The sequence below is a fragment of the Stegostoma tigrinum genome, chromosome 29 (assembly GCF_030684315.1).
Source record: "Stegostoma tigrinum isolate sSteTig4 chromosome 29, sSteTig4.hap1, whole genome shotgun sequence".
Lineage (NCBI taxonomy): Eukaryota > Metazoa > Chordata > Chondrichthyes > Orectolobiformes > Stegostomatidae > Stegostoma > Stegostoma tigrinum.
This window is the reverse complement of record NC_081382.1, coordinates 24426238-24444357: the sequence shown is the minus strand read 5'-3', so window position 1 is coordinate 24444357 and position 18120 is coordinate 24426238. Positions and strand designations below refer to the sequence as shown.

At 37.9% G+C, this 18120-nt stretch overlaps 1 protein-coding gene across 5 annotated transcripts in view; it reads left to right on the top strand.

Annotated features, from left to right (window-relative positions):
* Nucleotides 1-46: 46 nt before the first annotated feature.
* LOC125465413 (DENN domain-containing protein 1A-like) overlaps nt 47-18120 on the top strand; it is a 522997-nt gene continuing 504923 nt past the window's right edge. For all 5 annotated transcript variants that reach the window (XM_059638169.1, XM_048558890.2, XM_048558889.2 and 2 more), the window contains exons 1-2: nt 47-178; nt 7664-7728. In XM_059638169.1, the coding sequence (XP_059494152.1) occupies nt 162-178; nt 7664-7728 (82 nt within the window). In that variant the 5' untranslated portion in view covers nt 47-161. The remainder of the gene's footprint in view (nt 179-7663; nt 7729-18120) is intronic.

The following is an 18120-nucleotide window of genomic DNA, read 5'->3' as shown; positions in this document are numbered from 1 at the left end:
ACTACAATTCCCAGCGTACCTTGCGGCCCTTTGGTGCTCTCTCCGCCTTGGTGACCATGTCGTTCCCTGGTTTTGCGTGAACGCTCTGAAGGGGCAAATACTCGGCTTGTTTCTGCCGGTTCTTTAAAGCGAACAGCAGCGTAGTTGTACAGCGAGCAACTATGGGATCCAGGATTAAGTGAGTTTATTTGCCTTTTTCTCTCTGTCTGTGTGTTGGAGGATTTTGAGACGGTGGGCGATTCTTCAGCCTGTTGAGCGACGCTAGGCCGCGGCATTCCTGGAGCTTGCCTCCTCTGCCCACCCAGCTTTCCAACAGGGCAGCACATCCAATCCAAGCCGCTAACCTCTTCAACACAGTTGGGATATAAATGTTCCCTTGGTTGCTAAGAGGTAAAGCAATAAAGGACCTATCTTTCTTTGTTACTGGGCGAGCAAGCAAGAAAAACATGAGCTGATAATACCTGGACTGTCAATGCCCATGCTTTAGTTTGGAACCTTGTTGGATGTGGGTCAGTTTCTTCCAGGCACTTGTCGCCGCGTCGGCTTTCATTTTATTTAATACGTACGAGCCACCATCATCTTGCATATTATGTGCAAGTAAATGTCACCATCTCTTGCTGCCCACTTAGCCTCTTGGTTGGATGGATGAGGTTTCTGAGTTCAACACGTGCGAAGAGTACAGAAACTGGACACGCATAACCCTGATCATGTATCGTGAAACTATGTTTGGGAGATTAATTCCCAAGTGTGATATGACCAGGAGAATAGTGGGCACCAGATAAGTTGTTCCACACGCTACAGCTGGGGATTTGATTTTTTTTTTCTTTTCTCACTTGATGGGGATAATTATCAATCAGAGTGCATCAGACAGTATCCATGGAGAGAGAGCAAGCTGACATTTTGAGTTCAGAGCTGAAGTGTGGATGGGACTGCATTTATGCTTCTGGTTTGGTGGGAAGGTGGTGGAATGTCAGGGTAGTGGGTGCTGTATGCTGGTGGAGAAACTAATTTGATAGTTCAGATTAAGTGATCAGAATGTGAGAATGACAGAACAATGGTGTGTCTCCTGGCAGACTTGAAAGGACAGACGGTCCCACTGAGATGGGGGAAGGAGAGAGAGACATAACAGAATGTAACAGGCTAAAAGAAAAGGAAGAAATGGGAGTTGGTTCACAGTTTGAAGGTGTTGAACTCAATGTTGAGTCCAGAAGGCTGTAAAGTGCCTAATCTGAAGATGAGACGTTGTTCCTCCAGTTTGAGCTGTGCTTCACTGGAATACTGCAGTATGCTGAGGACAGACACATGGGCTTGCAAGCAGGATTCTGTGTCAAAATGACCGACTGCAGGAGGGTCAGGTTTATGATGGTGCATGGACTGAAGGTGTTGCGCATAGTGGTCACCTAGTCTGTGTTTGGTTCCTCCAATGTAGAGTAGGCCGCATTTCATGTAGCAAATACAGTATACAAGATTAGTGAAGGTATAGATGAAATGCAGCTTCACTTTCTCGGTGTCTTATCTGAGTCAGAATCGTCCTTCTATTATGAATACTCACAGGCAGCTAATGTCGTGTAAGACGTAACAATAATAGTCTGACAGCTGTGAAGGTAAAAAAGAAACACTGCAGTCTCTTTTGGAATCCTGTACCTCCTTTCAAAAATGTAGTGAAAGAACTAATATACTTTAAAATCGTTATGTTGGAAAAGTGTAATGGCAGGGTACTTTATATGGTCACCAAATGGCGTGTAAATATGGCTACATAGAATCACTCATGTTTTCCATTTGGTTACTTCTTTACGCTGTGAAAAATGTGGTTTATTAAAAAACTTGGTTAAACAGCACCAATTTGGTAACTGAGCCTGAAAATTAGATTCATGTTTAACAATAAGACATATCTGGGATAAAGGAAAATACTTTTCATATGGAATACCTTTTTATTCTCAATTTGTAATGTCTTAATGAAAATCTAAAGCCTTAGTTTAGAGCATCACTACATTTTTAAAGAAAAATGAATCAAGTAAGGAATTATGGTTGGGTAACATGCAGCTTTCTGTGAGTGCTACTGTGATGTTCCAGTGGAGGTAATCCTTGTGAGACTCTAAACCTGATATTAACTCTTGTTATTAGCAACAGGAAAGAACAAGTAATGGCACAATACATTAGTTTGGAAACTGTTGTTGATGAGTTGTGTAGCACAGAGCCTCAATAAATATCAGTTTGGTGAAATCGAACCTGTGGTTTAACCCCACTATTCTTGATGAATTTTTCTGTAATGCACTGTCATGTGTGAATTGTGTTTTATAATTAATGGTTGAAAGGAGGAGCCACAGGGTGCAACTTTTAAACAATAATTTAGGCTAACAGCTAATTATCTGTAATTTAAGCAGCATTTAAATGTTAATCTTTATGCAAAATGCTGCCTTTACTTCTTTGGCAACAGTTCATTAAACTGCAACCAATCATTTGTTATGTCTTTGCACAGAAATGTTTTTGTGAATGTACACATTTATTATTCAAATGACATTTGTTATTGATATGATAATTCAGAATTAAATTTCAGAAGACGTGCAGGAAGACACCAGTTACAAAATTTGATGCTGGTTGGCAAGGAGATGTGCGACATATAATTTGCCACATGCCAACAGGTCTTTCAACTCTCATTTTTTTTTTGTGCAAGTCTGCTCCCACTGTCTGTCTCTTCTAACTTTAAGACTAAGGTTGTAACTTTTATAATTTTTTGATTAATGTATCAGATAACCTTCAGTGATTTGTCATAAATGGCACAATGTACAGACTTATATAAAGCAAAATCTGGATGTTGAAATTTTGAAACGAAAAGCAAGAGAAATTGAAGTAGGGTTGTTAGTTTAAGAAGATTAATTCTGTTTCTCTCTCTACAGATGCTGCCAGACTGCTGAGTGTTTGCAGTAATTTGTTTTTATATGGCATTATATTGATATTGGCTTGGATTGTTATTTAAAAATATTAGCTGAGGTTCAGCTTGTTTTTAACTACTTCAGGGTAAAGATCTGTTTCATTGGGCATTGCTCTGTCACCTTTTGTTGTGATGGCCAATGGCCACTCCTGCATATATCTTTAGCAAAGTATCCCAAAGCCAAGAATGGTTGGAATTTACACTAGACCCTATTATGTAACCCAAATGGAATGCAAATTGTTCTTAAATCTTGATGTACCATGCCTGTGTTAGAGAGTTTACTGGTGGAGTAGCTAAAAATAATAACAATAATAGATTTAGAAAGTTGATTTAGGAGTGACATGTATCATTCAGTCAAATGTAATGCGTTTGTAAGTTGATTATACCTCATCAGTAAACTACCACACAATTAATACAAAACGTCCCTTAGAGATCGTAGTCCTGAGCAAAGGTTCACTTCAAGTTAGGTTATTAGTAGTACTGGTTTTGTTTTAAATTTTAGTAGTAACTTCATTCTTTGCCCATCCCTGGTTGACCTGAGAAGGTGGTAGTGAGTTGTCGCTTTGGAGCACTGCAGTTTTTATAGTGAGAGTGCTCACACCCTACCACTTGGTAGGGAACTTCCAGATTTTGAGCAAGGAGCATTTTGTAATTTAGCAAGGAGCTTGGAGATGATGGTGGTTTATTGTACTTGCTGCCCTTGTGGGTTTGGGAAATGTTATAGAAGAAGCCTTGGTGAGTTTGCCCAATTTTTCCCCTACTATTTCTAATTCATGTTTTTGGCATGCTTCCACGGAAGTTAACATCTTTGTGGTATATTGTCAAAGTGAACATTTAGAGTGAGCGATAAAAGAATTTATGAGAAAAACATTTGCATGTTGCAGGTGTTACTGCTGAAGTCAGTTCTGTTCTGTTCTGTTCTGTTCAATTTCCACACATGAATTTTTCCTTCTGGGGTGGTGGGAAGGGTCGCTTGGTAATGATCAGGATGAGAGCCTTTGCTTTTGCTGCTACTTCCACTTTGTTTTATATTTCTGAAATATTGTGTTTAATTGTCATTAATTAACTACCTCATGTACGATCAACTAAATTATCACAGTCCTGTAATTGAACTGAGAACACAAACCAACTCTGTCCAGCTGTTTATGCATTTATTACTGAACTAGAGTCAAAATTAGTAGTGATCTGTATTCAGCCAGGATTGAAAATTATTGAGATATTCACAGCAAATGTATCGATTCATGATTGTGATAACTAATACTTGGTTACATTTTTATTTTTGCAAGCAAACCAAAACCGAATAAAATTCGGGATTCTCTTGAATCTAAGCGTTGTAAATGGCAGCACAAATTGCCTTTGGTATCCTTGGGTTAGAGGTGTAAAAGAAGCTGTGGTTACCACATCTGATCACTGTCTATGTGGACGTCATAGAAGACAGAATTTTGTCTGCTTGCCTTGCCATCTCCCTGTTGGAAGAACCTGCCAAAGTCTTATGATCAAAGCTCGTAGTGAGGTAACTGATGTCAGCATCAGCCACAAGTCAAACCTTCAGGAGATGAGATTACAAAGACAGAGGAAAGCATTCTTAGCCTAATTCCCAAATGGTAATTGAGATGATATTTCACTGCTGCCAATACCCTACCCTGTCATTTTAGTACATTCATTAAGTCGTATCTTTCCATGGCCCTATTGAAATTTTTCCCTTACTATAGATGGTATTAATCGGGGTGGGGAATGTGCAGCCTTTTTTTTGATACTAGTTGCAGCCTTTTGCCTATTTGTCTGCAAATACTAAATGTGCCTTTTTAAATCTGTGTACCATTTTTTAAAACTAAAAGAACATTAAAGGAAGAGAACAGAGCATTCAGTGAAGAATGGAAATTGCAGTATTACATAGTTGCTGTGAAAGATAAATGATGTATTTGCTCTGTGATGCCATAGTTGCAACAGTGAAGAAATACAATGCATATCGCCATTATGCAATTCATTAGGACCACAAAATATGCTAAACTGGAAGATGAATCCCAAAGTCTGCTCTCAAGAAAATGAATGATCAAAAGCAGCAGCAGTAAGTATTTAAAACAATGTCAGGACAAAGGACTGATATCACTGAAGCAACTCAAAAAGTAGCATATATACTTGGAAAAGGAGGTAAGCCATTTAGCAATGTGGAAATCATAAAAGAATGCATTGTTGAAGTTGTGGGATGTTTAGATTTAGATAAGGCTAATAACTGCATAGAACTACCTCTTTCAAGAAGGATCTTAACTGATCGGCAACGTGAGTTAGCCCTCAGATTAACAGAACAACTGCATACAATGTGTCAAAGCTCATTTATTAATCGATTACCTTGGATGAAACCGCTGACCTTACTGACTCAGTGCAGGTTTTTTTTAAAATTTGTGTTATAACTACAGATATTCATTGCCACCAGGAGTTACTAGCTTTGGGTACCCTTACAGCGAGGACATGTGGAATTGACATCTTTACTATCTTCAAAGAAAAATGCCGTGAAATGAAACTGAATTTATGTAATTTAGTAAGTGTATACACAGATGGTGCGCCTTCCAAGAGGGGAAAATATGAAGGATTTGCTGTGTTACTACATAAAGAATTGCCAGATTCAGATACTTTGGTTTCCTTGCATTGTCTCTTGCATCAACAGAATGTCTGTGCCAAATCTACTGTTTTAAGTGACACATTAAGTATGGTTATAGGTATTGCAAACTACATTTAGGCAAATGTTCCACGCCAATTTCGCAACATGCGTCATTCTAAAGTGCACTGGTTGTCACAAGGACAAATATTTTTTAGAACTTTTGTCTTTATTGAAAACAAATCACAGGATTTTTAGAGGAACTGAATGAGCCATGTGAACCGTCAGAAGAGGATTTCTGCATAAATGCTGCCTTTTTGTGATATAACGTCAAAGCAAGATGATCTGAATGTTTGTTTTGTTTTGCAAGGCCAGACTAAATCTATATATGATATGCGGTTAAAAGTCCAGGCATTTTGGAAAAAAGTTGACCCGATCGGAACTTGCAGCTGAACCAGTTCAGGGAAGTGTAAAGATAATTAATGGGCAACATACAAGCAAATCATTAAGGAAGTGTGATGTGAAAGAATACACAGCTATTCTAGATTCCCTGATTTGTATTCTTCAATGAAACGTTTGCAGATTTTGAGGAACTTGATCTCATACTGAAACTAGCTTTTCAACCACTCTTGGTTTATATCTCTGAAGTATCTGATGACTTACGGATGGAACTGATTGACCTCTCAGAAGATAATAATCTTAAGTCTCTATTTGATGCTAAAAAGGATCCCATTGAAATATGGAAAATTGCTGTTGAATACCCACATCTATGTCAACATGCTTTGTTGAATGCTGTCTTGTTTTGGCACAACCTACTGTTGTGAATCAACATTTTCATAAGAGATGCAAATTAAAAGATCTTAGATGCCAGATGACACTGCTGACCTGGAGAGCCAATTAAAGCTACAGTCAATGATGCTGGAACCAAATATCTGAATTCTATCTCTCAAAAACAATCACAAAAAGTCACTAAATGGTTTGTTTTACCTAGCTTTTCACTTAGTATTAGTTTCATTGTCAACTTTATCAAGCAAGTGAATGTGTCTTTGAGTTTTTATTTTGTTTAAAGTCCTCCTATGTTAACATTCTTTAATTGAAATTAGTCAATATGTTGACAAAAATATGACATTTTATTGTGTATATTAAATTCTCAGCATGCAGCCTAATAGGGTCTCTGTTAAATAAAACATGGTCTTCTAATGTAAAAAGATTTGCCACCCTGGTAAAAATGTTTGTTTTGCTTGGCATTAAATCACTTTCATCAATGTCATTGAATCTGTCCTGAAAATCAAGGTTTCTAATGGATACTAAATGCCCCACTTTTGTGTTCTGAATGATTGGTAGAAATAATGATTTAATTTAATTCAATAGCAGACGCTAGTGATGCTGTAAAGAATGTGAGCAGCACTGTGCATCTTCAGGTAGACATTATCAGATACTTCTTTTGTAAAGTGTATGTGAAATGTATTAAACAAAAAGGTAATGCTTTTTGGCTGTTTACACTTTAGTGGATTGTCAGCAATAGTATACATTTTGACTTAGTGATCTAAATTGTTGTAAACACCATTTTATTCTGCTTGTTAACTTTATTTTCTAGGTGCTTTTACCTTTTTATGACATTACATCTTGCATTGGAATATTACAATGAAACAAATATGAAATTAATTTCTGAGGGTGTCGATGTAATTCCCTACTTGAATTTTGAACAGACGGATCCCTTTCTTTGATAAAGATCTGAAATTTAAGAAGAAACACCCTTTCTCTGGAGCTGATGTAATGCTTGATTATTGCCTTAAAACATCTGACTGCTTGCTTACCAACGCAAAACTCTTGCATTCCATAGATAGTGATAGATTTTCCTTTGGCTGTCAGAAAAAAGTTTGAAAACTGCTATAGCGCTGCTGAATGGTAACACTCATTCCCAAATAAATCGCAACAGATTTGAGGGATTATTGCATTTCACTTCTCAATTAAGAATGAGACCTTGATTATCATGTTAGAAAGCAGACTGGTGTAATGTGATACTTAATTTAAAGAGTAACTTCGTATTACTGTTGTTTAATTGAGATTTATTGCAATAATTCATTTTCCTTTTTGTGTGGCTAATGCTGAGTGGTTTTTTTTTGTTGTTGCAGGGAAAATCCAGAGAAGATATTTGAAGTGTATGCTGAAGTAACCCATCCTGAATCCAGTGGTTCAGGTACAGTATTCACTTTTTTGATTACTCAGCTGCATCTTGTTTGAAAGTAGTTTCAGCTGCTCTCCATGAGCATGTTTGGAAGTTTCAAACTTGATGATATTCAAGCATTTTTATAACATTTAAATGTCCAAAGTCTGTCAGATGTGAATTTCAGAATTGAGATGCCTGATGCTTGAAGAAACCAATTCGATAAGGCTAGATAGCCATTCTTTTTCCAACTGTGTCTCAGCTTATGTCTTGTGTTCGCACGCTGGAACAATTTTCACCTGGAGTCATGTTAGCCTCTGAACCATACTATATTCATGTTATATTATATAGCTACAGTTTCAGCTGGAATTATGATGATGTTAATACCTGAACACTTGCTTAGAAGACATGGTGATTTTCTGAATCCGAATGGTTTCCTCTGTTGTGAAATATTAATGGATGTAATGAAGAGTTAATATGCAGGTAGGGTAAGGCTCCGGGATATATTGTGTGTATATTTTCTTTGTAAATAACGTCAGAATATTTATAATACAACTACAGTAATGATGCTTTAATAATTAATTTCATTGTGTGAATTTGAGCCTGCCAACTCCAAGCTTAGTGAGTCTATATAAAAACAAATTGAAAAATTGCTCTACCACAGGCAAAGCAGAGACTGTATATTGAATGTTATAAACTGACTACAATGAGAGATTAAAAAGAAAAATAGTAAAATGAAACATTAATATTGTGACTCTGAAGAAGAGTCACCGGATCCGAAATGTTGACTCTGATTTCTGTTCACATATGCTGTCAAACCGGCTGAGAATTTCCACTAGTTTCTTTTTTTGTTTCAGATTTCCAGCATCTGGATTCTTCTGAATTTTTTTTGGTCTTGTTTTAAAGAACCTTGTGTTTAAGAGAACTAGAAAGGAAGAGCTAACTTAAAATTTTAAAAAAGTGAAGAAAACATAGAATAGTATGAAAAATTAATTTTTTTAAACAAGTATGAAACCATATTCTGTGCTTTATTGAGTGAAAACAATCGAGTCGTTGACTTGAAGCATTCAAACATGGATGTCACTTTGCCTACAGAGTTTCATAGTCCAATAAATAATGTGCAAGAGATACAATAAAAGACTGTGTAGTACTTGTTGCTATAATACAGTTAGAAAAGTAAGTAATTTATAAAGAAATAAAATAGATTTAACTTTTATTTATCCATTGTTTGTGAGACAGTGATATAATTCACAAGAGTCTAATGAAGTAAATATTTTTCGAGTGACATAATATCAGTTGAAGGCCTAGGTGTGTATTTGACCTTGCAATGCAGTATTTGAGCAAGGTTGAAAAACCTACATCAGTAACTACTGACAAATTGAGAGTGACAGTAACTCGCTATACTTGGGTACATACTTTACATTGGTTAAATTTCTTCTTCATCTTGGTCTCTTGAGGGGGCAAAAAAATTGCTTGTGGACTGTCCTGTTTTTCTTTGTACACCGTTGCTGTCTCTTATTATAGATTCATGTTATGACCATTAAAAATTGAAGCTAAGAAATTAGAACTGCTATTACAGCTTGCAAATCTTAGCCTATGTACTTTGTTTACATACCTTGAGAAATAAAGTGGAATGTATAATATGCCAAACTTTTTTGTTTTTTCTCTTTTACTGTCAGCATATGGGAAACAAAGAATCAATATTAAGACAGATTACGAACCAAAAATCCATCTATCTCTTTCTTAAATACACTTAATGACTTGGCCTTCACAACCTTCTGGTGGCAGTGAATTCCACAGATTTTCCACCCTCTGACTTAAGAAATTCCTCTTTACCTCTGTTCTGAAGTGTTCTCTATTCGCTTTGAAGCTGTGACCTTGTGTTCTAGTTTCCACCAGTGAGAGAGACATCTTCTCCATGTTCACTCTGTCCATACTTCTCAGCATTCTGTAAATTTCAATCAGATCCCTCATCCTTCTCAACCCCATCAATACAGACCAGATTTCTCAAAAGCTCGTCATATATGACAAGTCTTTTGTCCCTGAGTGTTTTTTTTTTAAAGACTGGTAAAAAGTGAGAGAAAAGTAATCAAATTTCTTTATCCAGCCCACTCATGATTTGAAATAGGAAGAAGCTGTTTTTGCTTGTAAGAGAAACAGCAATGAGAGGGCATAACTTAGTGGTATACAAAAGAAGTAAAGGTAATATGAGGAAAAAAACACTTTCACTCAACAAATGGTTAGAGTTTGGAATGCACTGCCTGGAGATGTAGTGTAGGCAAGTTTAGTTACAGCATTTGAGATGGCATTGAATGATAACTTGGCACACTGTTGCTATCCAAGCAATGAGGAAAACACAGGAGATTAAATGCTGTAGTGATGCATAGTAGCTGTCCTTGTGTTTTATGGCATTAATGTCAATGTTAGATGTTTTGTTTGAAGAGTTAGTTCAAGCACCATGGACCAACTGACCACCTTCCTTGTTACAACAGTTATGATTTGACTTTTTAATTTTTGTAATGCATCTTCTCTGGTTGAAAGGGTGGGAATTGGGCGGTTGGTATCTTCGAAAGGTGCTACAGTCGGTGCCGTGGGACACTTTCTGCTCTGTGCCTGATATTTGCCAATGCCTTCACTCCTGCCATGATTGAATCAATATCATTGACAGTGGTACGTGTAAAGGTAACTTTTGGAAGAGTATTTTTATGTAAGTATCTCATATCACCAAGTAAGGTATAATGCTTTACCTCTTCCTGTTTATTTAACTGTCATGGGGCCTAGGACAAAGCTTAAATCTTTTTTTTTTAGAAGTATTACGCTTATGAACTTGATCAATTTTAAAGATGTTAAATTACAAAATAAAATCTTGTATCTTCTCTGACCAAATTTTTTAAAAACAGTACAAGGTTGTATTTACTGAAATTTCTCAATGTATCATTTTTGAAAAGCTGTTTTTCAGTGTCCCAAAACCCTACAATGTTTGGTCTTCTGAATGATCGTTGATAAAGATCTTGGTCTTGATTTCCTGGTATTTATTGGTTGAAGTATCCTGGTACTTTGCACATTTTTGAAGTACTGAATTGCTTTAGGACTTGATGAATTTTAAGTTCCTATAAGGAACTGCTTTATAGTAGTGATAATGGGAACTGCAGATGCTGGAGAATCCAAGATAATAAAATGTGAGGCTGGATGAACACAGCAGGCCCAGCAGCATCTCGGGAGCACAAAAGCTGACGTTTCGGGCCTAGACCCTTCATGATGAAGGGTCTAGGCCCGAAACGTCAGCTTTTGTGCTCCTGAGATGCTGCTGGGCCTGCTGTGTTCATCCAGCCTCACATTTTATTATCTTGCTTTGTAGTAGTGTTTGCAAAGGAATTGTTATAATGTGACTAGTCATAAACTCGGCTTTTGAGTACACCACACCCTCCAAAACATTTTTGCCTTGGGGATACAGATAATAGAAGGGTGTTTTCAACTGTCTCTCAGCAGCATATTTGGTTTTGTTTTTCCAAACTGTCTTATCAACTTGGATCAGTGACAGAGGAATGAGAACACAAACAACTCATTATTTTGGCCTACATTTCTGGTGTTGATCAGTGGGAAATAATTGGGGGAGAAAGTAAATTTACCCCATACTTCCTAGTGGCTTGTTCCTGTTTGGGAATAGCATGGTGTGAAGGGAGCTATAGGCAGATAATTATACCATGTTTTATGTGATTACACCATACTGGTAATCAATAATAGTAACTCACATTTATACAATGCCTTTTAATGTAGTTTAGCCCAAGGCACTTCACAGGAATGTCATCTAATAACATTTAACAAGGAAGGAGACATTAGGACAGGTGTTTTGCAGTTGAACCAACAAGATACTGTTAAGGACCAGCGAGTCTCCTCAAAATAGATTAGGGAGAATAGCATAAGCCCTAACTTTTATTTTCAAGTCGAGTGTAAGGCACTGTTCCAGATGCGATTACTAAGCTCCAATCAGACACACTTTCTTATATTTACAACACAGTTAAAATGCAAGAAAACAAAGAAACAGTATAACTTTATTGACGTACTTAACAAGACAATGTCTGATTTAACCACTAAACATCAACTGTTGCAATATAGGCAGCATCCCATAAACAATTTTTTTGGGAAAAATGCAGTGCAGCAAAACAGTTGTTGTTGTCACGTGCCCTCTCTCTCTCCATGCCAGTAGAAAGAAACATTGAAAGAAGTAATCTGCCCTTTCCAATTTTCTAAGAGGAAAACTTGTGTTAAGTTTTCCATCTAGTAGCAGAGTGAGCCCTTGCTGTTTGCTGCAGAAGCTAACCATGATTAAAAAAAATCAACTGAAAGCAAAACCAGAGACACCTGGGTCCTTGTGAGGCTGAGCCCGCCTCCTCATGATTCTTTTCCAGTGAAAAATATCACCCAGGGGGAGACACAAAGCTGTTTACAAACTGCCTCCTGGGAGGAGACGCCTCAACACCACTGTGACAAACTGACCCACACCCCCTGCCAACACCTGCAAAAGGAACTGGACAGAATGCATCTTTTAGAGGGACAGTATCATCATAGTATATATTAAGTAGTGTCTTAAAAGAACAATGAAAGATTTAAGAAGGAAATTTCATTGTTTAATAAGGCTAAAGTGGGTGAAGACATGAGGGCAGGAATAACGAGATTGAGTGTGAATTAAATAAAGAATGAATGAATGAAACTGTATATATGTAATTGATATTCAAGGTTTTGGATGAGCAAATCCAGGAAAGCATTGAAATTGTAAAGTTTCGAGCTAATGAAGGCATGAATGAGGCCTCCAGTGGTAAATAACAGGAAACAGCGCATTCTCCCAAACCAGAGACAGCATTAAATGATATGGGTATTAAGTAATTTTGAGAAGGCTCTTGTGGCCTGGTGGTGGTGAACCTACTTTTTTTGAGCCAGAAGGCTTGGCACAAGGCCTATCTGCTCCTTTTTGTCTATAATGACATTCCTGAAGATGGCTGATAGAAAATATTTAGTATATGAATGATATTAATGAGCTGTGTAGTGCCCAATTCAGATAGAGCACCACGGTTAGATTAAGCAAATATAACTATTTCACCAGAAATGAAGCATTAATGTTAGATATTCAAGCTGCAGTAATCAACAGAATTTTGACAGTACATAATGATAGGAGTGTCATAAAGGTATAACTCTACTGTCCAGAAATATGGCCACTAATAGTGACGGAGAATATATCGAGGAAATGGGTTTCATATCAGAAAGAAAAGCTGGCCTGAATGCTTTCACATCTTTTCTATTAAGAGCCTGTGAGTACATTGAATGATTCTACTGCTCTGTTATTGTCCATAGACCCTGTTCTAGTTGTAGCATACAAGTATTTGAAGTATTGTTGTCTGAAAATGATGCTGACCTTGCCTTTTAATCAATTTGCTTCCGTGACGTGGTGTTCTGAAAAGAAAATTTGGATTGGTATATATGTTCACATATATCTGTATAAACACATGACTAAACAATGCTCCAATATGCAGTATAGTCATTGAAGTACTTTTGAAGTGTAGTCACTCTTGTCATGAAGGAAACATGGCAGAAAATTGTGCAGAGTAAGCTCCCATAAATAGCCATCTTATCAGAAAGTGAAATTTCTTTTGGGATTTTTTTGGTTGAGCGATGAATATTGCCCAACATTGCGTGGACAATTTCCTATCCTTTTTTAAAAAAGGAATCATGTCTCTGAGAAGGCATATGAACTTCGGGTTTAATATTTCCATCGAAGAGATGATGCCTTGAATAGCACAGCACTCCCTTAATGCTGTACAAAAGTATCAGCACTTTTTGTGCTTGTGTTTTGGACTGACCCGTCACTCGGGGTGGGTGTGCAATCAATTGAATAACACCATTGATGTAGTTCTGTTTTATATTTAAAAAAAATGAAAGTTCCAGAATTACCTTTTCAACTTTTGCTATCTTCTCACATGTGCTGTGAAAGTCCTATTCATTTGCCTCCTCTGAAAACCTAAGAAGCAATGTTTTGTGTTTATTATGAATCGAATTCTTGATCCTTTTGTGTAATGTTTCCAAGGCTTGAATATTTCCTCAACAGACTGTGGTACTCGAGTACTTTGACATGGCAATGTACAGTTTAGCATGACAAGTTCTGTCTCATTGATTTGATATAACCTCGTGCTCATTGGCTTTGCAGATTTTTTGTTTTCTGTACAATATTATATCTTTTATCACCACAGCCGTCTTTTCAGGTTGATCTTTGTCTAATTCAATACCATTCATTAGCTGCTCATGTGATGCAGTAGCAGTGTCCTTACCTCAGAGCTAAGAGACCCAGGTTCAAGGCCTGCCTGTAAGAGCAGTGTGTAATAACTTCTCTGAATAGGTTGATTTAGAAAATATCTATAACCTGTTTTTTCAATAGAGCACATAACTTTGTGTGTTTATGTGCAGTAATTTTTCAAACTGATACTGTTTGTGGTTGTCCTGCTGCAGATTGTCTCCTTTACTTATTTGAGTGGGAAATGATGTAGAGCTTGGAATAGGCAGAAAAAGGGCAGAAAAATCTAATGCAGAGACTGTGAAATGACTCATTTTGATAGGAGGAATATAGAGATAATATCAAATAGTTTTCAAACTTTTCCAAGTGGGACCTTTTTTTTTGTTTCTTGGGGCTTGAAAACAACTGTGACCCCTCAGTGAGTGGTGGGTGAAAAGAATGTCTGTTAGAGCAGTGGAAGAGGTGGTGGAGTTGTGTTTGCTGTTGCTGCCCAGGAATGTGTGACCCCACTTGGCGTCACTTTTGGAAACTCTAACATCAAACAAAATGCAGTTTTAAAGGACATACTTGAGCAAAGAGGTCTTGTTGTACATGTGCATAAAACATTGACTGTGGCAGGACAGCCTGAGAGCCCAGTTTAGAAAGCAGACTGTATCCTAAGCTTTGTTGATCAGGGCATAGAGTGCAAAAGAAAGGAAGTTACCTCTATCTTGATTAAAATGTTTTGTCCTTGATTGTCATGACATATTTTGTTCTGGGTGCCACACATTTTAGAAGTGGGTGTCAAGGTATTAGAGACTGGGCAGAAGAGATTTATGAGAGTGGCTTCAGGAAAGAAGAGTCTAGCGAGTTTTGAGAAGATTTGTAGCTCAGGTTGAGGTTCTGGATGTGAGTTTTCTCGCTGAGCTGGAAGGTTCGTTTTCAGACGTTTCGTCACCATTCTAGGTAACATCATCAGTGAGCCTCCGAAGCGCTGGTGTTATGTCCGGCTTTCTACTTATCTGGTTAGGTTTCCTTGGGTTGGTGATGTCATTTCCTGTTCTTTTTCTCAGGGAATGGTAGATTGATTTGGAGCCTGTGTGTTTGTTGATGGAGTTCCGGTTGGAATGCCATGCTTCTAGGAATTCTCGTGCGTGTCTCTGTTTGGCTTGTCCTAGGATGGATGTGTTGTCCCAATCAAAGTGGTGTCCTTCCTCATCTGTATGTAAGGATACGAGTGATAGTGGGTCATGTCGTTTTGTGTCTAGTTGATGTTCATGTATTCTGGTGGCTAGCTTTCTGCCCGTTTATCCAATGTAGTGTTTGTCACAGTTCTTGCAAGGTATTTTGTAGATGACGTTTTTTTATTTGTTGTCTGTATAGGGTCTTTTAAGTTCATTAGCTGCTGTTTTAGTATGTTGGTGGGTTTGTGGGCTATGCTGATGCCAGGAGGGGTCCGAGTAGTCTGGCAGTCATTTCGGAAATGTCTTTGATGTAGGGGAGAGTGGTTATGGTTTCTGAGCCCGTTTTGTCTGTTTGTTTGGGTTTATTGCTGAGGAATTGGCGGACTGTGTTCAAAGGGTACCCATTCTTTTTGAATACGCTGTATAGGTGATTTTCCTCTGCTCTGTGTAGTTCCTCTGTGCTGCAGTGTGTGGTGGCTCGTTGGAATAATGTTCTAATGCAGCTTCGTTTGTGGGTGTTGGGATGGTTGCTCCTGTAGTTCAGTATTTGGTCCGTATGTGTTGTTTTCCTGTAGATGCTGGTTTGAAGTTCCCCATTGACTGTTCGCTCTACTGTGACATCTAGGAATGGCAGTTTGTTGTTGTTTTCCTCCTCTTTTATGAATGTTATGCCAGTAAAGGGTATTATTGATGGTCTTGAAGGTTTCCTCTAGTTTGTTTTGTTTAGTGATGACATCACCAACCCAAGGAAGCCTAACCAGATAAATAGAAAGCGGGACATAACACCAGTGCTTCGTCGGAGGCTCACTGATGATGTTACCTAGAATGGTGACGAAATGTCTGAAAACGAACCTTCCAGCTCAGCGAGCAAACTCACATCCAAAAGAAGAGTCTCTGTTACATGTAATACCAGCAGTGACTGCAAAAATTTGGGTTCAAATTAGCATCTTAATTGTAACAATGCTCCCGTAAGTTGGAGATTTTATAGCTGTTCATTTTCCAGAGTGAGAAGTTTTGATTCTGCTTTAAGCTACACAAAGCTGGCCATGCATTAAAAACAGATCTAGAAACGGACAAATCTTGTCAAGAATCCCTGAGCCTTGTGCCTTGTTTATAGCCATTAGTTATGCTAGTCTAATTTGGAAGTGCTTTCCCCTGAGTTAGTATGGCAGATTTACATCTGGTTCCAATACTATTTGAGAAATAAACATGCAATTTCCGTGCATCTACCAGTTGTAATTTCAGCATCTATCATCAGGAAAACAGCTCTCCTACCATCATTATTGTTCTAAGATGAGAGATCTTTGCTACCGTACTTGAATTCGAAACATTTTAATTGCTTATTATTAAGGTGACATGTCTGTTGGAGGTAGAGTGGTGCAGGAACTTTGGGCACACTTTATCATTCTCTTTTGTTAATGGAATCATCACATGTATTCATTTGGTAGCTTTTCTGGTTTTCTTTTTATCCAAATCCAATGAATATTCATTTTGTAGCACAAAGAATAACTTATGAATAATTTGCCATCAGTGGTATACTCTATTGAGTAGTAAAATTAAGGGGCATAAAAATATCCAAAGCACCATTCTTTCCTTTTGATGAGTTGGTAGTTCATTTGGTGCAGAATATTTAAGGTTAGAAATGGCATTGAATTCAGAGAAGTGATTTATGTGATTTGTACAGTTTGAAATATGCTGAAAAATAGAGATCTTTTAGCTTGGTGTTTAGCTGCTAGTTGTATAAAAATGAAGTTATTATGAATTTTAAATTACTTTGGATCATTCAAAGTTTTGTTAACGAGCAAGTTAAATTACTTTCTACCAATTTCGTTGTGTTCTTTGATAACATTGCGTGCTTGACTGATCTACTCCTCACTAACCATACGTTAATGAGTAGTGATGGTGATGTGATGAATATTTGGTTATGCTTATTTAGGTCTAAATGTTCCAATTTTGACCCTGGGTGAGGGTCTGCAATTGTTGTGACTCTGGATGGGTACTTTTGGGTAAGGAGGGCTGAGCTAGCTCCCCTTCTTTACTCATCCCTTCTCTTTATTGGTTGATCACAACAAGTGTAATTTGAAAGTGACCCCTTTTCTTGTTGCTTGCTAGCTGAAATACATTTACGTTTTAAAAGGAGCCAGTTCAACCAAGTATTTAAAAGTAAAGTGCACGTGTGCACAGATATGCAATCACACACACGAGGAATGAGAATTGAATCCAAAAAAAAAATCAGTTTTGGATTGTTTTTGCTGAATAGATTGTAAAATATTGTGGTGTTAGGTGGGTGATTCCAGCAGCACTGATTTTTGGCAGTTTGGAGGTTCTTGTATGTGTAGTTAGCTGAAAGGAGTTTCTTTCAACAGTGGCCTTGCTGATGGATTTTTTTTTTCTTTTTACCTGCACATGCTAGGGTCTCTGTTGGAAGTTCTCAGCTGCTCCCCTTCTCAGTCCATTTTGTGTTAGCATGATGAAACTTGAATCAGAAGCTGGCACAGTAGAATGTGGAGACCAGGGGTTGCATTTAGTTTTTAACCTTTTTTTTTGTTTGTGTACTCCTGGACAGGTAAACATCTCTGATACCTCCCTCTCTTTCTTGGACTTCTCTGTCTCCAGCTCTGGTGACTGCCTTGCAATTGATGTCTATTTCAATCCCACTGACTCCCACAGCTACCTAGACTATACTTGCTCTAACCAACCCCACCCCCCCCCCGCCCCCACAAGAATGTGATTCCATACTGCTAATTCCTCCACCTCCGTGGTGTCTGCTTCCAAGACGGGCAGTTCCACTCCTACACATCCCAGATGCCCTCCTCTTTCATAGACCATAACTTCTCCACCCCCCCTCCCCTACTGGTGATCGAAAATACTTGCAACCACATCACTTGCATTTCTTGCACTTCTGCCTTGGAAACCCCTCCCCATCCCCCTTGTCCTCACATATCACCTACCAACCTCCATATCCAACGTATCATTCTC